The 25,946-nt window shown below is 38.7% G+C and overlaps 1 protein-coding gene and 1 long non-coding RNA gene across 2 annotated transcripts; one reads left to right on the top strand and one right to left on the bottom strand.

Annotated features, from left to right (window-relative positions):
• Positions 1-161: 161 nt before the first annotated feature.
• On the top strand, positions 162-24,764 carry jmy (junction mediating and regulatory protein, p53 cofactor). The gene is made up of 9 exons (XM_025062052.1): positions 162-2,749; positions 8,971-9,207; positions 16,805-16,987; positions 17,206-17,371; positions 17,502-17,692; positions 17,784-17,870; positions 18,511-18,606; positions 18,703-19,234; positions 19,410-24,764. The coding sequence occupies exons 1-9, from the start codon at positions 1,898-1,900 to the stop codon at positions 19,721-19,723; spliced, it is 2,658 nt and encodes an 885-aa protein (XP_024917820.1). The 5' UTR covers positions 162-1,897; the 3' UTR covers positions 19,724-24,764.
• Positions 10,102-14,824, bottom strand: LOC112488010 (uncharacterized). Its single transcript, XR_003051669.1, has 2 exons — positions 10,543-14,824; positions 10,102-10,489 (listed from the first exon to the last, which is right to left on the bottom strand). It is a non-coding gene; the product is annotated as an uncharacterized LOC112488010 (long non-coding RNA).
• Positions 24,765-25,946: the final 1,182 nt, after the last annotated feature.

The following is a 25,946-nucleotide window of genomic DNA, read 5'->3' as shown; positions in this document are numbered from 1 at the left end:
AAAAGGAGAGGCGTTCATTTGAGTGCACATGGATACAAAAGTTGAAAAGATATAATTTTAAAAGAGGGAAAAAAAGGAATATGTTAATTGCTTTTACAGTTTTCCCTCCTTGGAAAACTCAACATTTTTCGAATATGTTAATTGCTTTTACAGTTTTCTCTTCTTTGTAATCTCAACATTTTTACCGTTTAATCCATTTATTCAACTATTTTCTAAATTCAAATGATCGTGTTCACTAAAAGTCAGGACAGCTATACTAAAACCTCATTTCTTGTTTTCGTTTAATGGCGTCGGTTTTTATCATAACGTTGTTTTTATTTTTTAGACCTTTTCGTCCTAATTCGATTGCCGTAGGTATATTAACGTCATCACGTCCCCTATGTGCTTGCGTCATGGATTTTCCCACGTGCAGATGTTTATGCTCCTCGTGCGCGTCTGCAGACAAGGAGAGAGCGATGGTGACAGTAAACTGTTAAAACAAAACAAAAAAATAAACGATAACCTCGGGTAATGAGTTACTGGAACCAAGAAAGCATGGCCACTAAACTGTCTTTTCCATATCTTTGAGTTTAATTATCTAAAAAACAAAAAAATAACAAAAACAAACGTGTCGTGACACCTTGATGTGAACTGGGAAAACAAAACATTCAGTGGTGTGCTCTTAGGACAGACTGGTGCCGTCGACATGAGTAAATGATATACTGAACTCAAAACGAACGCAGTAGGAAATATACTTTTGGTTTACTTTTGTTTCAAAGCTTTTTCAAATTGTTTCAACGCTTAATTTTTTACCAAAAGCAAAAATATAAAAGCTATAAGAGGTTTAGTGCAGGATGAAATAATGACGCAGGTATACAGTAAATGAGTAAAAGACCAGGGCAATCTTTTCGTTTTGGAGTTATTTTTTAGGTTAGATTTCGCGATGTTTTTTTTGTTGTTTTTTTTAGTAAGAGCTCCGTCATGGAATCTTAGAAATATTTTAATTGCTTTGTGTATTTTTCTCTTTCCTTTCGAACACAAACAATGTCATAAACCTCGAAAAGGAAACATCTCAATGTCATTCTACACTTTTAATTTCTGATAAGACAAAAATCTATATTTACCTGAATTCAAATGTTTGTAGCATTATCTTTGTTGGTTTTATGTTGGTAAAACGACATAGTTAGTTTTCCTGTTTCACGTTACCAAAGAATGTTTACAGGCGTTCATAATAATATACTTTATTATTACATGTAATAAAATGTACACATAATTGTACACAACACAATCCAAAATTGCTATGACAGTGTATTTTACGTGCGATATTATACGTCAAGTTGAATAAGCTCTCGTTTCCTATCTTCTGTCATGGCAGCGAAAGCAGCATCAGTGAAGCAGGGGGAGGGTGCAGCAGTGAAATACCACCCCGGATTTGACACACACACACACGCATTTGCTCCTTCACTGCTTGTAAACACAGGCTCACACGTGACTATGTGCGGTCGCATTGTCTCGGAGCGGACAAAGAAGAATCACTGTATGCGGTATTTTTCTTATACTGGCGACGTCAGGGAGGCGATCGGACTGACGTTATGACAACCGATGTGATATACCCAAAGATGAATCCTGTCTGTTCGCTGCGTTTACACCGTGGTGTCCGGTGAACTTCAGTCTGTCTGGATCTCTGTAGCGAGCATCCGGAGGGGGTAAAGACGTCAGCTGCGCTCTCGGCCGCTAGGACACAGCTGGCGGCAGGTAAACAAACCGGGACAGTCTTTGTTATATTTGAAGGGTTTTCGCGTTTGCGTTAAGTTTTGAATTTTTTTTTATACTAGCGCCGATCGCTAGTACCTTTGAAACCTTTGGCCTAGATATTTGTCGCGTACGTTAATTCGATTGTCTCCATCGAGTGGGTGAGATGTCATTCGCCATGGAGGACAACTTGGAGTCCGGATGGGTGTCCGTCCGACCGAAGGTCTTCGACGAAAAAGAGAGACACAAATTCGCCTTTATCGTGGCCTGGAACGACATCGAGGAGAAGTTCGCCATAACCTGCCACAACAGAACCGTACAGAGAAGGACCACTTTTCTAGACCCGCTACTGGACTATAGTCTCCCCACCGATGACAAATACGCAAAAAGTCCCGATACAAAGAGTAAAGACGAAGTCTGCCAGACGTCTAAAGTTAGACCTCACTCTGTCCCCAAAGGGAAGCCAACAACAAAGAGTGGCCCAGGAGACAAAAAGCCTTCAAAACCTGGCCAGTCTCAGACATTGGAGTGCATCAGTCACACAATTGGGTCCTGGGATATTGTGACACCAAAGGTCATGGACGTGGAGATCCTTGACCCAATAGATGCCCCGATGTCTCAAGATGATGGAGACTCAAGAGACCAGGACAGCAATAGCCATGCGGACTTTAGCTGGGCCGGTTTGTTCTCCTTTCAGGACCTGAGGACAGCTCACCTCCAACTCTGCTCTGTCAACTCAGACCTGGAGCCCTGTTTACCGTCTTTCCCGGAGGATCAGTCCGGAGTGTGGTCGGTGCTGTTTGGCGGCACCGGTCTGTCGCAGAGGGAGGCAGAGGCCCTGTGTTACCAGCTGCAGGTGTACCTGGGTCATGCCCTGGACACCTGCGGTTGGAAGATCCTCTCACAGGTGCTGTTCTCTGAGAGTGACGACACAGAGGAGTATTACGAGAGTCTGAGTGAGCTGAGGCACAAAGGCTACGAGGATGCACTGGAGAGAGCCAAGAGACGCATGCAGGAGGTAAAGCCAGGTGTCAGCACCACACGGAGTTTATAGCAATAAATGTCAATCAAGCTTTTCTCTGATTAGCACAGCAATAAGGTATGTGCATGGTTAGGTTGTGGAGATGAAAAAACATTAAAGGTGAATTTCTAATTTAATTGACATATTTTGATTAGTTTTTCAACCATGAAAGAATCTCCTCCTGAGTTTAGAAGGTTGCTAGAAGTAGAAGTTGCTACCTTAGCCTAGTCATGATAGGAACGTCTGTTATAAAACATTATTTTATTTAGAGTTTGAGAATATAGATATTACATATATACTCAATATGTGGGCTTTTCTATTTAAATTATTCCAGGCAAGTTATTTACTATGATAGGAAGCAGTACATTTTTTAACTTATGACTACTACTACATTTTATTATTGTCTCAATCACTGTTACCCTACCTCAATGCACTACTTTCCATTACAAATATGTTTGTACCAAGTTATTACTAAGAAAGCATAACCCCAGTGCACCTAACCTTCCTGCTGGGGCAACACAACTGCACCCCCTGCAGGGCTCAAAGAGGATTATGCTTCCAAAAACAAGAAACATTTTGTTGCATATTTATTTTAATAAATTACTTATTAATTACTAAGGACTATTGTAACATTTCTGGTAATATCCATCAAATTTCTGGTAAATGTAACATTAGCTTTGAATAGAAAAAGATATGCACATTTTTTTCAAAACATAAAATAACATCTACAACCAGAGTGTTCCTGCGTCTTGCCTCTTAAATATTAAAAAGATTTATTGAATTCTTTTTGTATTATGGGCCAAAATTTGACTTGCCAAAGGTGTAAAACTGCATTGTTAGAAGATGTCTGCTTATAAAGTCAACAATCGTTTCTTAAAAATAACACATACTATTACATATCTATTGAGACAGTTTCCTTTTTGGAAATTTTTGGTTAAATGTGATATATTGTTTTATTGTTCAGCATCATTGATGTTTTTAGAGCATCCATTTCATGTGCCCCCATCAAGTTTAAATCTTAGCCCTCTAAATCAAAACAACACACCTGATGATATAAAACGGTACAACCTTGAAGTGAGCTAAAGAAAACACGTGACTGGTGCCGAAGGGCATGTAGTTCCAGACCATAATTGTGCCTTTTGGTCGGCTCATTCTCCTCCTCTTCCTTTGCCTCCCCTCCCCTCTGTGATGAACCATCTGTTGCTACCACTTCGTAGGCTTGTAACATGATCGGGCCTGGACAGACATCGCACTCCAGTTCGCTGAGCAGTGTGAAGGGAAACAGGGCAGAACAATCAGAGGTGGAGTCAGAGAGATGACGTGTCAGCACAGCTGTTGGGGTTGTTGCGGTGTTGATAGGCAGATAGACGGCCATTTATCTCAGAACAAGTACATGAGAATTAACCTGGGACGTTAAGTTAGCTTAGTTTTTGATAATACCAAAGCCATTGTTGCACGTTAGATTGTTTGTTTACACATGTTGAACAAATCCTACAAGAAAAGAGCAGATCTATTATGAGCAGACAGTTCATCACAAAGATATGACGATTGTCGGGACACAGACAAAGCCCCAGGCAGTGTTATTCAACAAAGTGACTCACAAAAGGTTTCACAAAGAGCAGCATAGGAAATGCAGGGGACGGAAGACACCTGTCAATTACAGACCTGAAGAACACTTCATTAGGCACAGTACATACACACATCCACAGAATCCACATATACAAAGTAGCCCATAAAACTGTACCAATCTCACAGTACAACCTTTTGGTCAAACTTTAGAGCGGTATTTACTGTATAACACATCTGAAATTATTCTGCCATAACTCTTGTTGGGTTGCAGTAGTTTCTCAGTATGTATGCCCTTTTTTATTAAAGTGGTTTAGGGGTGAGTACTGTAACACATTTCTATAGGTGTTCATGTTGCTTTCATCTCAATTACTCCTCAATTCGTCCTAAAACCGAGAGCTTGTTTGGGTAGTTCTCTGTTGTCATTAGTGGTGAGTTTCCTGGAGTTTTTGTGGAAAATCAGTCAAAACAAATGTCCGTCCGTGTAGCTCTGAAATTAGTGAATTGCTAAAAATAAATATTTTCTCAGTTTTCAATTTTTGTCTTAAATTTTATTTTGTCATGGACGTGGAGATTTTTTATTTTTTATGACATTTACAAGGTTTAACAGGACCCATTGGATGATTGTTGGAAATAAGAATAGCTGTGGTTTATAGTTGTTGTTGGACTGCTGTGTGTTTGTGTGTGTGCTCAGCAGGTGAGGCTAACTGTCATGCTCTTCATTACCACATCATCACCAGATCCAGCCTTGGGGCTGCTGACTCTGGGATTTGTGGCATGAAGTGATGCCGAATATGCCACTGGACAAACAGTGGAAAACAGTCAACAGATGTAGGGCAGCCACGTGTGGATTATTGACCACAGGCCAAGTTTTCTTCCTTATCTAAGGCTTGTCGTTAAACACAAACAGCCAACTGTCAATAGACGTAGATGTTCTGTGCTTACATTCTCCTCTGTCGTCCTCTACTTGTAATGTCAACATAATAAAAACTAATGACACCTTAACTCTTTTGTCAAGAAGAGAGGATCATATTAAACAGTGTGATTAACCAGCCCTGATGTTAGTGTCAACTGTTATGTGACTCTGCGCCAACTGATAACACTCATTAGGTTTCCTACTCTTTATTTCATTATGAATGAATGTTTTCTTCTTTCTTCTCAGTTTGTTTTTGATAAGACAGATTTTAGGGGCCACATTGTTGAAGTGTTCATTTTGTTGTACTTTGATTCTTGATGTTTTTTCCTTCACATTTATTTCAATCTTAATATTAACACAATGTAGCATTGGTGACATTCGATAAAAAAGTAGAAGTAAACAATTTATTTTTAGTTTATATAAAAAAAGTGGATTAGGGTTGTCTCGTTTCTTTCTCTTTTTAAAACTCGATAGATATAATAATGTTTTTATTTTTGTGTACTTGCTGATACTGCCTTAGTAGTAAATGGAGGCACAAACACAAATACACACAATACAATTTGTACTCCTCATCAAACCCATCCCTGTGGAGGATGGGATTTGAACATGTGAACCTCTGGTAACAATGTTTTGAGTAAAATACAAGTACATTAAATAAGTGGACATAGGTACAAGTGAAAGTAAATAATAACCAGACTGGTAACAATGTTTTGAGTAAAATACAGGATAAAGTACATTAAATAAGTGGACATAGGTCCAAGTGACAGTAAATAATAACCAGAAAAAAACTTGCTGGCAGCTGTATGAAAAATGTGGGTATTTTAACGGGAATGCGTTTGTAGATTTTCTCCAAGTGGTCTATGTACTTCACAAAGATGGAGAACATAAGGTAATGTTCTGGTAGAGGGATGTAAAGTACTTCAGTGGAAAATTTTTTTTTTTTCGTCCAAAGAATACTGCAATACTGTTCGGATGTTATAAAAAAATACATCCTGGTTACATATTGTTCTAGTACTGGTACTGAAATCCCATTGCTCAGCTGTAAGAGTGGAGTTTACAGTTGAGAGTTCAGCTGATTCACAGCAGTGCAATTTGTGGGACAGATAATAGGGTGTTCGCTTTTAGACTTCCTTTGTTGATCACACCTCTTGAATGACATTCTGTTTCACTGAATTGTATTCTCGCAGCAAAGGCGAGGCGTGTTCTATCTGAGATATTTCAGTCCGAAAGGGGAGAGAGAAGTTCTCCAGGCAGACAGAACAGATTTAGTGCAGACAAACTGGAAGAGTTGGTTGTGATGATAGGGCTGCGCTGCAGCTCAAATCACTTACTGCATCCTGTAATTATCATTGTATGTGCCCAGTGCACTTTGTAGTCAGATCTGTAGACTTTAACATCTGAATGAAGCACAAGATCCCTTTTTATACTTGTTATTAACATATTGAAAGTTGCACTTGAGCATATCATTTTGTTTTTTCTTTTACCAAGAATCAGTAGACCAAAGAGCTAGAGTTGATTTTATTAGCCCTTTTGGCTCCTGGCCAGATTCTCTAACAGTTAATTGTGTAATAATTACTCCATGTGTGAAAGTTCTGAGTTTATATTGTCAACAGCTGAAACTACATTCACACTGCAGGGTTTTAATGACCAATTAGAGTTTTTGCTGCAATCTCTTTTTTGTTAGTTTAAACAGTCGTTGCAGACATGGTCACACACACCTTTACAGAAGTCAATAAAGATGCTACACATCTAAGCATGTGTGTATCAATTTGAATGTGAAATTTGAAAATTAAACCTGAGAGTCATTGTGTTTCACCACGACTGGGGACACAACCCTTTCTCTCACCACCCCACTTCCACCATCTAGTGTGTCTGCTTTACATTTGATTTCGCTATGTCTTGCCTCTTCTGCAACAAAATTGTGACACACTTTAATGACATACGTAACAGATGAAATGCAGATGACATTTTTAAAATCTGTGGGTATGTTTCAAATTTAACATCACATATGAAAGCGGCCTGGTTCTGATTTGAAAAAAAGGATTTGCGCAGATCTTCATAAAAAAACAGATATGGGTTATTACTGTGTAAAAGTTCACACTGCAACTGATTTAGTAAAAAAATAAAGCTGGGGCTAGATGAAGTAGAATCTGGTGTCATGTACTGTATAGTAAAAATCTCTCTGCTAATGCTATGTATATGCTAAGTATAAAGGTGAAGCATCTGCAGAACGAGCTCACATTGTTTGAATATTTAAAATTGTATCCATGTACTCGATAATGTGATTTACTTAAGCAGTGCATTTCCAGTGAGAAGAAAGAAGCTAACAGTGAGATTTACTTAAGCAGTGCATTTCCAGTGGGAAGAAAGAAGCTAACAGTGAGTTAAGAAAGTCAAAGAAAAGTTTAAAACAAAATATCTTGGCGTTTCATTCTAAAGTTATCCAGTTCTTGACTAATCTCAGTTAAAGTTGTTCAGGTGCATTGAACTGTTTTCCTGAAGCTGGACAGGAATTGACTCATTAGGACCAGGGGTTTTCCTGGCTGCCTGCAACTGCAGGGACAGGGGATTTGGCACATAGTTGGTCAGTGGTAACCATGGCAACCCAGGCCCAAGGTAAACAGTAGGAGCAGTGTTTGAGCTGAATTGAGCTGTGTCTACCCTAGTCCCCAACATAGAGGGCTTTGGCAAAAGCAGTCTTGTGTAAATATAAGAGTGTCCATTCATATCTAAAGAGAGAAGAGCACTTTATTCACTGCTTGGCTTGATGGTCGGGTGGTGGCACATTTCAATATTATATGAAGCAGGAGTAAAGTAGGTGTATTGTACTGCGCAAATTGGACCTAGTGGTTACTGAAAGTGCAACGTTGAATTGTGTTTGTGTGAACAATGACTGCATTTGTCACTGGAACAATGAATAGTTTGTGGTGAGCTGACACATGGTATGATTCAGCCAATATATTCTGATTGTTCTCTGCTCATACAGTGTCATTTATAGGATCATCTCTGACCACACACCTGGTGCTTTTTACACTCTTTACTATTCTCATTAGATTAACTTTGATTTATTTACATGAGATCTTTAAAGGTTGTTCTGTTTGGACCTCTAAATGTTACATTTTATGCTAAATCTAGGTCAGGCTTTATGGTGCATATAATTCTGTGTCTGCCTTTTCCTTAAGTTACAAAAATGTTTATGATAACAAAAAATCTGGATATGTGTTTCAAAATGAGCAACTGCAATTTAACATGCTTTGTGGCATTGCAATGATAATGATCAGAATTATCTTGCCCCCATACTGTGTGTAGCTCCACCCATTTTACCACTACTACCTGCATGAGGATTGATCATCTGCTTTATGACAACTGCTACTGACAATTACTTTCATGGTAGATTAACCTGATGATTACAGTTATATTTTTGCAATTAGTTAATGACCAGTTTGGTCAATTAGATGAAGGTAATTGTGTTGCTGTTGTTCACAAGCCAAAGACAGGAAACTATGTCATAGAGTGAAAAGGCCATATTAATAGAAAGTCAAATTCCAAATCCCAAAATGATTAAAACAATGTCCTAAAATCCCTTGCAAAACCTTCATCATCATCATTATAGGAGTGAAAAAAAATGACTATAAGCTGTAAGGCTATCTTATCTTATCTTATAAAGCCATCTTTCAGTGGGTCTTTGACTGTTTTATGTCTTGGCTGAGCCTTCATTATGTGTGGCATGTCCCAGGTGTTGGACAAACACAAAGCCCTGGACAGCATGGTGGATCTGCTGCAGGTGTACCCAGAGGAGGACGAGGCGTACGGAGAACTGCTGGAGGCCACAACTCAGCTGTACCACTACCTGCTGCAACCGTTCAGAGACATGAGGGAGCTGGCAATGCTGCGCAGACAGCAGATTAAGGTAACATGCTCCTACACACACACACGCACACACACACACACACGCATGCACTCAGCGCCATCTGCTAGAGCTTGATTTAAGAAGGTTTACACTTTACTACAGTCAGTGAACTGCTCTGGTCTGAAGCACACTAACTGGTACGGGGATGCTGCTTTACTGTGGTACTGGCCTGTCTTTCACGGTAAGTGCTGAGACATCAGTCTTGATCCGCTCGGTGATAAAGTCCTGCAGTGGTCTCTGCCTTTAAGCCCACTGTAATGGCATTAGTGTTGGTTGCTCTGGTTACATTGTGCGGCCACGGCATAGAAGCCCATCTGTGGGACTCTGTAGCTGTGCTGTGGGAGGTAGGGGATCAGCCTAGGAGGCTTTTTTCCTCTGCCCAGAGCGGCTTAACAACAAGCATAAGTATTATTACAGCAGCCACTAAACCACTCAGTGATTCTGCTGTCTCAGCACACTCTTTTATTTCCCACACTCTCTCTCCTCTCCATCTTTGTTGTTTTGGTCCATTTGAGGCTTAATAAAAGGAAGAAAATCAGCAAGGTGATTTGAACTCATCCTCTACATATTCCACAGGTTTACAGACGATTCTAGGTCAATAGGTCAAGCTCTACTCTGTTTCTTCACTTTTAATGAACGGTCAGAAGTGACCTAATGAAGAACTTTTCTTCAAATTTAATTGGTGATAAATCTGACAGCAGAGGGATAAAATGCCACATACGGTATGAGAATCAGGAATGTGTCGTGCTATATGTTGAAATATGTTGGGGTTTTGTTGAGAATCAGGAATGTGTCGTGCTATATATTGAAATATGTTGGGGGTTTTATTGTTTTTTTACACATGGATTGTATCAGTAAGGAACTTTAAATTGTGCTACTGATATTTACACTAGGATTTGTGGTCAAAATCTGTGTTGGCTTTTTGTAGTCAGAAGCTATAATGTCCCATAGTGTTGCTTTTTAGTCTCTCCTGTCTCTATCTTTTTGTCTCACTCCGACACTCACAGTTTTTCACTCACTGTTGGACTGTGAGCACTCTCTCCTCTCTGACCCACATTCCTTACACAGCTTGATGATCCAGCATTGTCTAACTTACTAAAAAAATGGACTGTGTGGGTGTGTTTATGGGTGTGTATGATGACGGAATGTGATTTCTTGCTTAGATCTAGACCTATGTTTAGAAATTGGACTAAATTACTTGCAGCATGTTTTCCTAAAATGTGCTGATACTTGATACAGCTTAGTTATTATTTTGTAATCCCAACAGAAGATATTTCCTTCCTACTATCTAAGGTCATCATTACGTTATGGTAAAAACTCTGGGTAACACACATCACTGTTTTACCTGGGAATCTCTGATTCAAGATATGGTAAAAACTCTGGGTAACACACATTTACCTGGGAATCTCTGATTCAAGGCTTGGAGCTTCACCACCTGCTCCCCTCAGGGTAACTCAACGGCTGAAAACAAAGCTGTATGCAAATAAACTATTCATGTCAGCAGAGGCGGGTTGGTTTTCTCAACTGATGAGTCAGGGAATCAAACAGAGGTTTCACTCCACTTTAAGGAAGGTGTAAGGACAAAGAAAGTGTAGAGATCACTCCAGGATTTACATTCAGTTTGCATGGTGTGTGATGATGTGGCAGAGGGAAATTTATGAAAACAATGTGAGAGTGTTAGAATAAGTACTGCTGATCAAGACTCTAAGTTTGAATACACACCTGCCACAGAGGTGTCCCAGGCTGATAAGAACCGTTACATTAACCTAAAAAATAGGGTTCATGTGTAACAATCTAAGGTGTGCAAATATTTTTCAGTTTTCAGTGTTAAAACTGTAAAAGAAAACATCCTAGTATTTGAATTTCATGTTTTTTTTATACAAGCAATGTTTTTGTAGGGTTTCATCGGTTTGATGCTATCATGTAACAGCAACAAACTGGTCAGCTGGGTTCCTCTGTTCGAGCAACGGAAGCAGAACATTATTTACACAAACATGATGTTCATCAAGTCATCTGAGGTTAACGCTGTTTCTGACCTGAAAAATCCTGCCCTGGGTTAAATAAATACTATGTGTAACATAAGCCGAAGAGTTCTTCCAGAGTTTCCACCATGCACAATAAGCAGCAGTGGCCTGCTACCACAGGACTGGTGCAGACTAACTATTATAGTCTGTCTGTTACAGTTACTGTACTAAATAATTAACAGCCACTGCTGATGTGTTTCATCATAGCTGTAACACACATCAAGACAACTTCAGAAAGACAACTGAAAGGACTGCTTGATCAAAAGAGAATCTTCTTTAAGTAAAGGCCGATGTCCATGATGCAGAAAAAAAAGAAACAATCTCAAAGTTACTTTTTTTTTTAATCACAGTAATACCATATACCTTCTGAGAGAGTTTTAATGATGGACATTAATGAGGCTTTACGGTCAAAGAAAGTACAAAATAATATCACAGCAAATGTTGCTTTGACCTGCCACACCTCTTCTTTATCAAAAGGTCACAAACACAAACCTGGTGCAAACACTGGACAACTGAGACATTTATTTAGGCTATTTTCTTTAGTTGAACCTTTTAGTCTTCACAATTTAGTTCCAACACCAGGAATGAGTAAAACCTATTCCCAGGAACCCCAGGATAAATAATTAGTGAAGGTGCAACTCTGACGCCTTAGTCCAACTGAACAGGTGAATGACACAGCAGGTGGGCAGAAGAATGAATGAGCCTCAGACTGACTCATTAACAAAGGGTGCAGAGCATTCAGTTGAATGCTGCATTGTGGGACAGCCCTATTACATGTCAGTAGAGTGCAGTGGTAGGGTCCTGTTGCCTGGAGGGTCAGGGTCCTGTCATGAATTAGAAATGTGGTTTCTCTTCTGTGCCAGAAGAAGGTGAGCTCCAGGTACTGTTTCACAGCTTCTGGGCTATCACGTGGCAACAGTTGTCAGGGTGACTGAGTGGAGCACTTCAACAGAGCCATGGTGTCTTTATCTGTTATTTTGATTCACTAAAGCTAACAAAGGTTTTCCCAGATAATTGGATTAAAAACAAGTGACAAAAATATAGAGCCCCCTCTAATTTTCAAACAAAATAGAAAATATTATCAATATGGAATAAATAACTTAAGTCACTAATGGTCAGTCTTATCCAAAGCTGGGAGTTGTTGGCGCCTCCTTAAAAATGAAAAAGAACCAAGTCTAAATCAGCAAAAACATGATTTTTATATATAAAATATTTGAACTAATAGTATTAAACAGTAAAACATGCCATTAGTCAAAATCAGTGTTCTTTAAAAAATATATACTGATTTCCTGAAAATATATACTGATTTCCTGAAAAGAGAGAAAACACTAAGAAAAGTAACCAAATTTCTAACAGCTATGAAGTGACTATTGTTTTACCCTTAACAGATCAATAAGACCATTGGAAAACTCACTTTTCACTCATAAAACAGTTTAGTAATAGTAAGTATGATGTAGGAGAAGAAATGAGCACAGACTCCGAGCAAACACGCAGAGGCTATAAACTGGCAATGTTTCAAAACAGTACATCATTCAGACTCCGATACTACAGAACAAAGTCTAAAAGATGTTTTATTTTGAAAATTTAATGATCCTTCAATGATGGCCCGGTATTACCAGTCCGCCTTAACTGTTGATACCGGCCGACTGGTTCTTGGTACAAAAAGGTGACTGCTGCCACAGTCTGTTAGTTGCTGCTGCTGACTGATAATTGTGTAGTGTCTCATAGTGTTACTGACAAAAACAGGCTTTTTTTAACCAAATGAGATAAGGGCTACTGCGACTGCACCCATACGCTAATCACTTAGCTACGTGAACTCAGCTAGCTCCTATTTCCTGCAAATCTGTTGCATCTGTGTTATGTCACCAGAAGCTGTTAGCCAGAGGTGCTAAAAGGAAGTTGTTTAGAGTCTGCTGCCAGACATATATATAAATAAATTCACAAATGGTTGGATCATTTGAAAGCAGGTGCTGGGCTATTCTTACTCCTGTTTACAAACATTTTAACATTAACAAAACATTAGCATCTCAAGTTGCTACAGAGGTCAACACAAAAGCAAAGGGATGTGTGTCTACAATTGACCTTCAATGACCTCATGCCTCTATAGTCCGTCTTAGATGAGTAGAGATGAATGACTGGTGCTTACATTGTTTGCACCACAAGTGTGTGAAGAGCAGATGGGTCAGATTAGTGTAAGTAACCTTTTAAAACCAAGATCCTGCAGATGAGCTGTTGGGAGTCATTTATATTTTATTATGTTCAGTTTTGCTTCATCCCCATGAAAGATGTTTTTTTTACTCCTAGTATAGCGAATTTTCTACAGTATACACTGAACAAAGTAACAGGAACTGGCACATTTTGCTAGCTTGGAGGTTTTAATTTAGTGGTAATGTATTATGTGTAAGCGGCCAGAGCAGACCTTTTCAGAAGGTTAAGTTAAGACATGTGACCAAGGCAAGCATCTTGACATGTATCAAATGTGAGTCACAGACGGATGCGGTGGACTGAATCTGGTAATTTTTCAAAATGAAACATCTTTTAGGATCAGATAATAAATAAAATGGAAATAATTAGTTATGCATTCTTTCTGTGCGGCCCGTTACCAATTGACCAATGGACCGTTGCTGGCCGTGGCCCGGAGGTTTGGGGACCACTTGTCTAGACCATATAGAGATTTATTGTCCTAAATCAACTCCCAACAGTGGACATGGTGGTTGTAAGTTGATCATACACTCCAAATAATTACAGTAGTTTCCACAGCTACCCAAAATGTTATTGAATTTCTTTTATAAAGACTTTCATAAAAGAAAAAGCATACTTTAACTTCAACAGCTGAAAACCTAAATGTGACTTGAACATCATTACTGTTTTTTGAGTTGCGCGATGACATTCGCTTGTGTGCACATTAAACCCAATCTGTTTCAAGGCATTTCAACATGATGGTGTCTGATGTCACTACAGGCCACTTGTCACCTAATGTACGAGAGCTGGTCTTGATGCGTTTGACGTCAGAGATTAGACCAACGCTGATGAAGCCTGCATTTACTCAGTCCTGGTATCTCTCCACTCCTTATCAGTGTTTTCACAGCACTCTAACTGTTGTGCTAATGTACATGTAGTCCCTGCAGAAGGATGTCTCAATAGTTAGATCATGCCTACAAGTTAATTTTCTACAATTTTCTTCAGTATTTCTTTCCTTTGGCTTTCTGTCTGTCTCTGATGTAACCTCCTCCTCCACTCATTTCCAGCTTCGCTCCTCCAAAAAAAAAATCCCCTTTCTGTTCCTGTGCCTCACGTGCAGACGCACACTCCCAGAGCAGAGCAGTGAATATCCTGCCCAACATAAGTCAAGGTTTTTGAGGTTTGTTGGTGATTACTATGGCCTTGTTTGTTTTTAAGCACCTATTCACATCTGTTTTACATCAGAGTAGAAATATAAACGGTGGGTTGTTCATGAGGCCCCTCACAGGGAGATGACTCTGTGTTCTCTATGTTCCTGGGAGTTGTATTTCTCAGTAAACTTCCAGGACAGAGCTCTCCACGTGGCACTGTTTTTACCCTGATTCTCACTTGGCCTGACAGGAGCCGGGAAGCTGTAAAGAACCACGATGTGATTTACAAAAAGGGGTAAAAAATATCAGTATTACTGTACAGTATTACTGCAACATGTGTTTTTTTTATAGAAAAAAACCCTACCAGCTCAGTGTGCTTGTGTTACTGTACACATTACCTCGAACATTCATGTTTTTGAGCACCACTAACTGCAAGCGGTTCGCCATCTACTGGACATTGCGGGTAGTAACAGAGAACAGAATAAAACAAATTGACAGGCAGGGAGGTCGGTGATGTGGACATGGAATATGCAACATTTTCAAACAACGTCATTGACGCCATTTTTAAACAATGTTAACATCACTGGCTGCATTTTTCATTTTGTTTGATTTTATTATTTATTAAAGCTGGACCTTATGCAACTTAAAATCCAACCGATCCATATGCATTTGAATAATAATATGTACCTTTAATATTTTTGCATACATTTACATTCCTCTACTACGATAGTACTATGAAAGAAGTCAGCCAACAGTCAGAGGTACTAGGCCAAAATCACTGTATATTTTAGAAGATAAACGTAATCAAAAGTAACTAGCTAATAACCATGTCGTTATTGTAATTATTCAGATCACAGTGATCATGCAAAGTAATGTTAATAGCAAAATTAAATAACTGCATTTAGCAGTATTTTGGTCAACAAACTTAATCTTCTAGCTGAGCAGATGAGACCACTGTTATCATGCTACTATACCAACAGGGTTTATCTGTAGTCTAAGGTTCATTTATGAGATACAACAAGCCATTAACTGCATACTGTGAAATTGATGGATGTAAGAGTTACAATACTAATAGAGTACATGACGGTACTGTAGCTATACTACAGATTTATATAGTAGAAAAAGAAAGCCATCAAGCATTTATTGCTGCTAAATCTGTTGTACCACAGAAAGACAACACAAGACCATCAATTCAAACACAGTATAATTCAGTGTTTGATATGACACATTTACTGGTATTATTGACAGCGATCTGAGGTCAGCTTTGCTCACTTCAGACCAGATTTTATGCGAGCAGACAGTGAAATTACAGTCAGTTTGCTGTTAGCAAGCAAGTTGAAAGTGTGACGTGTAAAATTAACATAAACCTAGTTTTTGTAAAAAAGAAAATTACAGCCTCATCCTACTGTATCTGTTATTTTCTATCTTTATAATAGTCAGTTTGATTCATCCACATGTTGCCGACCCCTTGTATAGACAGAGAATAAGATGAATAAGAAGAGAAAAAGTTACCCATGTCTCAGAAATGAAACAAAGACAGTAGGTTGAAGTAGCAATGAACAACAATGGAAGAAAAAGGTACTTTGTTGTACTTTTAAAAAAAAAAAGAACATCATCTGTTTTCTGTGTAGGCATTCAACACTACTGGTTTTACAGTCAGATGTTTGTAATATTGGACCACTAATTTACATTAAGATATTTCAATGCATCTTAAAGCACATCTTTTAATTTTAATGTATGCAAAGAAGCCACTATTTTTTAAGACAGAAAAAAAACATCAATTTTTTACAGACCAGTAAGAAAAGTCTAACTGCCACTATTTTTTAAGACAGAAAAAAAACGTAAGAAAAGTCTAACTTAGTAAGAAAAGTCTAACTGGTGGCTCTAAGGCTCCCTTAAAAAGAGATGACTCTTTTGGTGCCCAAAGGGTCCTTGGGTTTTTTGTTAATCATATTAATTTGTTTAACAAAAAATAATGTAAAATTGTGATTTAAAATAGAAAGAATTACATATTTATAAAGCACTAAACATCTGCCTTCTTATTTTTCTAATTGCACTGATGAAGGGGCAGTTCTTGTGTCTGTGTAGGATTTAAGTAAAGCCGGCTCTACATGACTTGAGCTCCTGGGGAGCCGTTTACTTCACAAATGACCCATCATTACATTAGTAAAGCCGGCTCTACATGACTTGAGCACCTGGGGAGCCGTTCACTTCACATCATTGTATCCATGCATTACAAATCTCTACTTTAGAACAACAATTGGTAATGCAGCTGCTGTTACCCATATTAGCCATTAACACTGTGTACATGGTGCAGCTCTGTATGATCGTATGCGTGCTGACCAGAAGAAGTTTGGCAAGTCGACATGGAGAGCAGCTGTACAACGAATGGAGCGGCTGCAGCACGCAGTCTCAAGAGAAACTCTGCAGATGATGAGAGCCAAAGAGATCTGCCTGGAACAGAGGAAACATGGCCTCAAAGAAGAGGTAAGATAATTGAGTGTGCTTGTTATTTTTCTAAAGGTCTGGATATAATTTATAAGCTACTTTAAAGGCCAGTGCATCATGTGAGACAGATAGAAAAACTTGTTAGAAAAAAGTTTTACCTATCAGTCAGCAAAGAGTAAAACAAATGGACATATTTAATTAAATCTGTTTAGCTAATGGAATGGCTGATGGACCTATGTGTGGGTATTTTGTTTCAGATGCAGACCCTACAGGGTGGAGAGGATGCTATGCTGCGTCTAGACCAGTTGGAGGAGCTGTACTACGAATTACAGCTGCAGCTGTATGACATCCAGGCTGAGGTGTTAAGCTGCGAGGAGCTGCTGCTCACTGCTCAGCTGCAGAGTCTGCGCCGTACGATGACAGGTGAGTATGTGTGAGCCTGGGTGTGAGACAGTGCAGTGTATCAGTATTTTTCATAGTTATTTTGATATTAAATGTTTCTCTCTGATGCTCTAAAAAAACAGAAGTTTACAAACTTCTTTTTGGTCACCAGAGTGCCAGGATGAAGTTGTTTACTACGATGCCTATGAAACTCCAGATGCCATGAATGGAGAAGAAGACCCCGCAGCTCCACCCCCTCCTCTCAGAGATGATGAACTGATTGTCCTGCGACAGAGGACACGGCACCTGGAGGCACGCAGAGGTCGCATCACTGCCAAGAAAGTCTACCTCAAAAACAAGAAGGCAAGTACAGACACATCACAGCCAATCAGAAGGGTTGATCAATTTTTATTAGTGAATGTGTCACTAATTACCTTCTTTCTGTCTTTCATAGGAAATCTGTATCGTCAACCACAATCAGAAGCTGCAGCAGCGCCAAGGCAGCCTAGCTGACTGCAGTTCTCCTCAAGCACTGACACAGGTAAGGCTTACAAACCTTATATGGACTCATCTGATAAATGAACAAAACAGCTACTTTTTGAAGTTGTGTAGAAGGTGGGTTGGTACTGTTTGGATAAGAAGTGCTGATAAGAGCTTGTCACTTAAAATTCCAATAAGTCTTAAAGGTCCTTCCTACAAACGGTCCCTTCTTTTATAATTTTTGATGCCAAGTCTGTGAACGCTCCTAAATAAAGCTAAAATATGTACTTATCAGAACATAGAACTATTATCTATTATCTCAGCAGATGACCTCGATCTGAACTTAGGGCTTGAAGGTCTGACACATTAAGCAACAGTTTTTACCAGAGATGCACTTGTCAAGCTCGAGCCAATACTATGTTACTGGCTTGGGAGTACTTTATGTGTGCCAAGAAAACTTTAAGCTTGCTATTTGTAACAGTAGCAAGGTTATAAGAGTAAGGAACCAGAACGAGGAAACTAATCAGAAACTTAAAATCCAATCCTCTATTCACGTGATCTGCCGAACAGAGCCAGGTTTTCTTGTCTAACTTTGTTATTGCTTTGAAGGTCTTAGCATAGTTGCTATGCTAGCAGCTCTGGATCACAGTAAATAGTAAAAGACTGTAACCACTACAATGACATTTTCTTTGCTTGTAAAGGAAGCAGAGACTAGAGAAGAGGATGAAGCCAAACAAAATGCTAGAGTGAGCCAGGAAAGGCAAAGGACTCTGGACAGACTCCGCAGCCTCAAACAGGTGAAAATATTGACAACATTAAGTTCAACAGCAGCAGTTTATCTGAATAATAAAATATCCGAATAATCTTTGTGCCCCATTTCCTCCCACACACAGCGTTACCCGGGCCAGGTGACCCTCAAGTCCAGCCGTCTGCGTCTGAATCAGACTCACAGTCGGAAAAAAGTGGGACAGCAGCCCAGCACGCAAGCCGCCAGCGTTCAGACCGACTGTACCTCGGACATCCCCCAGCTGTCTGCTCCTCCTCCTCCTCCAACTGACTTTTATTGCTGCGACAGCATTTCTTTGCCAATGGCTGACCTTGAAAATCTCACCTCCTCGCCTCCCTTCCTCTCGCTGCCTCCTCTCACAGCTTCCCCATCTGCTCTTTTGACAGCGCCCCCACCTCCTCCCCCTCCACCCCCACTTCCTCCACCACCACCTCCTTCTCTAGAGGACCAAAGCCAGGGTGAGTTTAGGGGGCAGGAGCCCACTGGGAGCCCTGTGAGACAGCTCACATGTGAATCTGAATCTCCGCCACTGCCTCTCGCTCCATTTTCGCCTCGATTCTTTGACAGCAGCCAGTTGCTGACAGCAAGGAAGAAGCTGAGAAAGACAGCCTCACTGGACTCCACACAGTGGAGGAGAGGTGAGGGAGCAACTGCTCAAAATTATGTATTCACAACTTAAAAAAACAAAACTTAAAGCTCTAAGTTTTTTTTACTTGCCCAACCTGTTCCTAACCCATTAGGTACTGCAACAGAAAGCATATGAAAGAGCATGTCTTCCTTGTCAGACTGACAGTCTTGTGCCTATGTTTGCAGCGAGCTCCCCCATGGATGAAGTCCTGGCTTCCCTCAAACGTGGCAGCTTCCACCTGAGAAAGGCTGAGCTGCGTGTCCTGGCCCCTGACCCTGATGACGACACCAACAACATCTTGGCTCAGATTAGACAGGGTGTCAGGTTGAGGAAGGTGCGAACTCACCCTGAGCAACAGCAACGTAACAGCAAGAGCTTCCCTCACTCCACTGACGCTCTGACCCGCAGCATCCACGAGGCCCTGAGGAGAATCAAGGAGGCCTCCCCAGAGTCTGAGTCAGAGGATGAAGGCCTTCCATGCACTGACTGGGAAAACTAGTTTAATGGAAGATTATTCTTTTTTTAATTAGGGCCATGAGCCAGAATGATGAGACATTATGTCATGAGATAAGTCATACGAACACCTGGTGAGAACTAGGTGCAATTTGAACAAAGACCCTTGATTTATATAGAAAAGACAGTCTTTTTTAAACATTTGTGTGTGTTTTTAAAAACAGACCACTGATTTTATTTTATTTTTCATGTTGCTGCTGCTGCATTCTCGGGGAGGAGAGAACCTCTAACTGAATCCATCCACATGATTGGAGCCGTACTGTACTGTAGCTTGCTGTGATGGGTTTGTTTGTAGAAGTGAGTATTTGATTTTGTTTTCCTCTCACTTTCACTGACACATTAAGGGTTCAGACTCTCAGTACATTTAAACAGAGCAGTGGGTGATCGTCATTCACATGAATAAATCATTCCTTAAAACAATCCAGACAAGGTACCAGTACTGACAAATGCTGGAGACACAGCCTTACTGATAAATATGACTACCAACAGGAACACAAGGAAAAACAGATCACGTCGTGTCATTGCCAACAAAAGTTACATTTACACCTAATGGAATCACCAGAACTTTCTACAGTTTGTAAACTGCTGTATAAATCAAGGTCAACAGATAAAATAGTTTTATTCTTGTATACTACAGTTCAGTTGCTGATCTACTTCTGATTTGACATGGAGAACTGTGCAAAAGTTTCAGGCAGATGTATCCTTGCCAATCTGCAGATGGAACATTGTTTATTTTCTAGAAAAAGAAAAGATCTGGTTCACGGACCAAGCTACAAACCATGTGTTATCCAATGGCCATGCCTTTGATCGTTGGGCAGAAAGAATGCTGGACCTGCTCAGCCACTTGTTTCTAGGGGGATGTGACCCCAGTTATAACCAATTTTAGGAACAGGGCTAAAAATCACATCTAAACTTATACTCTAGACTGTAAGAAAAACAATTATTGTTACTGAGTAAGCTCTTCTGGTTTACTACAGTAGAAAAAGAAAATTGCAAAAAAGGGGGATACAGTAAAATGTGTACACTCCCCTAAAACTTTTGCACAAGTCTTATTTTGGACCTCAGTGTATAAAATTTGTTTACTTCAACTTAAATCACACAAATGATCACATGAAGTGGTACAAGATTTTTAGGAAACAGCCAGACTACTATTATTGGGTTTACTTCTTTTTTCCTATTTGCATCTGTGGTGGCGGATGTGTTGTCCAGCTGTTGTGCCCAATGCTGACCAGACATTTGTATGCCATATGTCATTCATGGGTAGCAGTAGAAGTATTTTATAAATCTTGTTTTTTTTATTTTCTTAAAACTGTTCCATTACTTCTTGGACCTATCAGTGCTGATTGGTGCGGACATTAGTTTTCGTTTCATTTTTCTTTTTCTTATGGAACCAGCACCAGCACTGATCTGCACATTTGGAGCTTTGGATACTTTCTTTCAGCATTCTAATGTTTTACATGCATATAGAAGACATACAGAGAGAGAGGTGCACATTAGGTAAATTAGGATCTAAAGTGATATATAAAGAAGTTTTTTCTAAAGATGTATTTAAAACAAAACTGTCTATGGTGATAAGCTGATGTTAAAGTCCCTAAAAAGAAAACCAGCCAATCCTCCAGTTCAACTATCAATGCTATATTTTTTACACCACATTTCTAACTCAATATATGCTAATTTAAACAATATTATAACAAGAGTTTGAGGTTAGGTATGAACTAGTCCCTGCAATGCCATCATATTATTATCAGCCATATAACACTTCAGACACTGCCTTTAATTCACTGACTTCTGGCCCGTAAATTATATTGGTAGTTATGTGTTCAATAACTGCCATCATCTTTATATAAATAATAAAATAAATTCACATCTTCTATCAAAAAGGAAATCCACACACACGGGCCAAAAAGACCATTTTAAACAGATGGTTCATGGCATAACCTCTTTCATATTCTTTCACCATTGCAGATCGGAGCAGAAATGACAGCGATAAATGAAAAAGTTTGTAAAATCACAGTTTAGTTGTATAAGAAATATAGGAATAAATACACATTTGCTTTAAGAGATTAAGACAAATCTCTAGAACATAAAACAAGCACTGCTAATAGATACAATTATTTATATTTATTTATAATAACTATTTACACGTGACATTTGGATTCTTCCACCTTTAAGATGCTCTGAACACCAAATCTGTATTGGGATTTTTTTATTGTCACTTTTTGAATTTGTAAAAAAAAAATATGATTAGCTGTCATTCAATAACATTAGTCTTGATAAATTTTATAAGTTATTTTTTTAAGTAACATACACAATGTAAGAAACTGTCCTTAAAGAAGGGTGTCATTCAATTTGGTAAACAAATGTAAATGTATGTGTGCTTCTCTAGCATTTAATGATTCATAGTTGTGTGAGCAGAGATTAGAACTTTGTAAAATGGCTACCTTTAACGTTCAATGTTTGTATAAACCAATAATGATAAACATGAAACTGAATTACAGCATCTGAAAACAGACTAAGGCGAGAGGAAGCAAAACACTTACATGGTGCAAACCCTGAAAACACAGGGTCCACCCCATGTTAAAGAAAGGGATTTTTACTGTTTGTTGGGTTTTTTTTTTTTTTTAAATAGTTGGTTTTAAACTTTTTAGGCCAGTGAATGTAACATTTTCTCTCTAGGAAGCCATTTAAATTTTTAAGGGGGCTATTGTGCTATAATGCTATGACGCACCAATTGAGATAGATAGAACAACGGTTATCACGATTGTTTTTTTGGGTTGGGTTTCTTAGTTTGTTTTATTTTTTTATTTTCCCAGTTGCCTTAAAATACAAAAGGAATAATACATTAACAACCTCCGAAAATTAGATTTACATATTATTTTAGTTACAGAGTTTAGGACAGTCCACACCTCGACAGCAGCAATGACAAATTACTCGACAAACTGTCGCTTTTGGTATTAGCATCTTTGCTATTAGTTTTTGTTTGTTCACTCACCCAAAAGATGGTCACATAACGTTGTCTGTGTCGCCCTGTGGTCCTGTTGACTCCAACAGTTGTTCACGTTTACACAAAAAAATCAAACGGCATTCGACATTAACCCTTTTTTTAAAATCGCACTCGCAAAGACCGACACCTGTCAGTCATCCAACATTATTGCGATGACGTGTGCCCCGCATGCTGTGTTCACTGACCCTGTATCCGACTCGAAGACATATGCATTGATTATCGATATTTTTTATTTTATTTTATTCTTTTAGAAGTTACACCTAGCTCCTTATCTTCGTCTGTTGTGTTTCATCCAATTTTCGAACGATGTCGGTGTCAGTTATTTCCGTCCGTAATTTATAAATTACTTGATCTTTTTTAATTACATTTGAAAGACCTGACAAGCTGGTTAACATCTACATCTAATGTCAGCCAACGTGACGCACTGCAATTAAAAAGCCCTTGTTGTCACATTTAAATACGTTTGAAACCTGTTAAATATTTATGATAATTTGCTTTGTTGTTTTTCCATCTGAGAGTTGTTCTTCAATGTTTCCATCGCCTCATTGTTGTTTTTTTAATGACCTTATGCCATTCATGCTTGAGTTTGTTTTTGTTTGTGTGTGTTTGCAATTTTAAGCCAGTGTTTACTGTACTGGAGCATTATGGAAAAAATTATACTGTTTTGCAAAAGTTACATGAGACTCCAGAGGTACAGGTCAGGGTTGTTTGTTTGTTTGTTTGTTTTTTCAATTTTGATGTCACATTTGCTGAGTCTGCAATTTGGATTTTTACAGCTATGTCTCTTAAGCAAACAAAATCCTAGTAGCCCAGTAAGGCCACAGTTCCCTGACACACGTGGAGACACCAGACCTTTACAGTCCGTTCCAGTCTTCATGCAGAGCCAATTGGTCAGATGAGTCGTGCTTTTATATAATCGGAACAATATTCACTTTTCTTATTCTACTCAACGAAAAAGCAAGGGGTGCGATATGTGTCTCTTAAAGCTAAATTACTGTAAAATGTATGGTCTCAGCTGCCAAGTGTGACACTGAACACATCATGCAGCATCATTCTGTCTCAAACTGTGTGATTTAAATGTCTCTTCTTGTACCACAGATGTCAGCTGGTATTATAAATGCTACTTTAATACCCCATACTTCTCTCACTAGAATTGACTTTGCTTTTTTATCCTTTTTCTAACCAATGACTTGCAGGTTTAAATTTCATCTAAGTTTGACCTTTATGACCTTATGCATGTGACTGAGGACGAACCCATCACATTGTGCAATAACGAAGATTTGTCTTCACAAAGAGTCATTTAAAAAAATAAATAAAACTGCAATGACAATTTTATCATTAAGATTATATCCGCATGCCTAAATGTATTGAGGTATTTATTGTAACTTTTTATTTTTAACTTTTAAAGTAAACAAAAAAATTTCCACAATTTGTTTTGGTTGCTTTTCTGTTCTGCTTCGTACAGTACCACGACGTTCCTCTCTGCTTCCTGTTTATATATAAATATTTCTGTTGTCATATATATGATTATTAAAGTTAAGAAATATTGACTTTGGCTTTTCCTTGATCAAAAATCTAGATAACTGACATCTATGGGATTTACCATTCAGACAAATATGAAGGCAAAAAGACTTTTAAATGTGTATATATAACTGAAGTTTCAAGCAACCATATTTTATTTTTCATAATGGAAAACTCAGTAACTTAAATAAAAATGGTCATAAATTAAAATGCAACCAGGATATCAATGTGAGGTGATGTTACTGCCACAGGATACTTAGATTAGGTAGTATGTATACGTATACACCTAAACTACCTAAATATTCATATAAGTAATTGTAGTGTTGTTATTTCACCACAGGGTGGCACTGTGGTTGATGCTTTTGCCTTGCTGCAGAGGTGTTGTGAAATTCTGAGGGAAAAAAAGCAAAATACCAAAGTACACGTTTTACGTGGTGCTAAGTCACGTATAGAACGTAAACGTCAATGTAAGATGTTTTCAACCATAACAAGGGCAAAAAAACAAACAAAAAAACTGTACACAGACTTAATTAGTGCCTGTTCAACGAGAACATCTACACAGACTTAATTAGTGCCTGTTCAACCAGGCCACGAGAGACAATTGTGTCCAAATACTAATTTATGCTTCCTTGACGTACGTAAAAAGGTAGGTCCGTTTTAAATGTCACTATCCGTTTGTATGTCAGTATGTCCACTAGAGGACAGTGCTAAACTCAGAGCTTCGTTCCGGGATACCGTCAGATTCTCAGACAATAACAATATGTCGACCATGTACGAGGTCAGGACAATCCAAACAGAGACAACAACAACAACAACAACAACAACAACAACAATCAAATACAGCGCGTTGTTCGTTCCATGACTTCTTCTTGCAGTTAGTCTTAAGGTATACTACGCCACACCGCCCCCTGCAATTTCCGTTGGTAATGCTCTGTTTTGTACAATGAAAACGCATCCCCAAGGTCTACGAAAACCACATAATGAAATGGCTCAGAGCCATACCTATAGCGTTTAGCATAAACGACTCTTAACTTAGTGACAATAAGTAAACACTTAAAACTGGAAACATACAAAGATCTGATCTACTTGCCTGCGACGTCCATTAATTATTTGCTAAGTCACGCAAGTTACGTTTAAGTTGACAACAGAGAGAAATGTATGTCCAGAAAACCATCTGGAAGTTTCTTTGACTTAACTATTTCTGGAAAAAAAATCAGTTGATGGTGAAAGAACAACAAAGCATTATTTTTTTTCCACATTTGCTTTACTATAAACTCAAAATTACAATTATTGTTTTCAATCATATGGTATAACCAACATTTAAAAGAATTATTCAAATGATTTTTTTTATTATAAGCTGTATTATTCTTCTCAATGTGGTAAAGTCACAGCTAAGATCGTTCAAGTCTCCCAAATGTAACTGAACCAACAGCAAGCCCTTAAGTAGTGTTCTTCAAGAATGATGTACACGGTTCCTTTGAACGGCGCTCAATTTTTGGCAATAGATAATCCCACAAAACAAAGTACCACTAGCCGTTAGCTACCGTTGATGCATCACTGTACCAAAGGCAACATTAGCAAAAATTCTGTACAAGAAATTGTCGTTTGGCAAAAGAAAAAAAGAATTCTTTGCAAATATGACCTTTGACCATCTGTCCACTCCATTTTTTTTCATACATAGTCT

This window comes from Cynoglossus semilaevis, chromosome 14, assembly GCF_000523025.1.
Source record: "Cynoglossus semilaevis isolate Cse_v1.0 chromosome 14, Cse_v1.0, whole genome shotgun sequence".
Lineage (NCBI taxonomy): Eukaryota > Metazoa > Chordata > Actinopteri > Pleuronectiformes > Cynoglossidae > Cynoglossus > Cynoglossus semilaevis.
The sequence above is the reverse complement of the archived record's forward strand: the minus strand, read 5'-3'. Positions and strand labels throughout refer to the sequence as shown.

What these genes read in the sequence shown, in the direction of transcription:
- jmy (XM_025062052.1), top strand. Translation starts at nt 1,898, where the DNA reads ATGTCATTCGCCATGGAGGACAACTTGGAGTCCGGATGGGTGTCCGTC. An exon ending in CTCCTCAAGCACTGACACAG is followed by an intron (nt 17,871 to 18,510) that starts GTAAGGCTTACA and finishes TTGCTTGTAAAG; the next exon opens with GAAGCAGAGACTAGAGAAGA. An exon ending in CTCCACACAGTGGAGGAGAG is followed by an intron (nt 19,235 to 19,409) that starts GTGAGGGAGCAA and finishes CTATGTTTGCAG; the next exon opens with CGAGCTCCCCCATGGATGAA.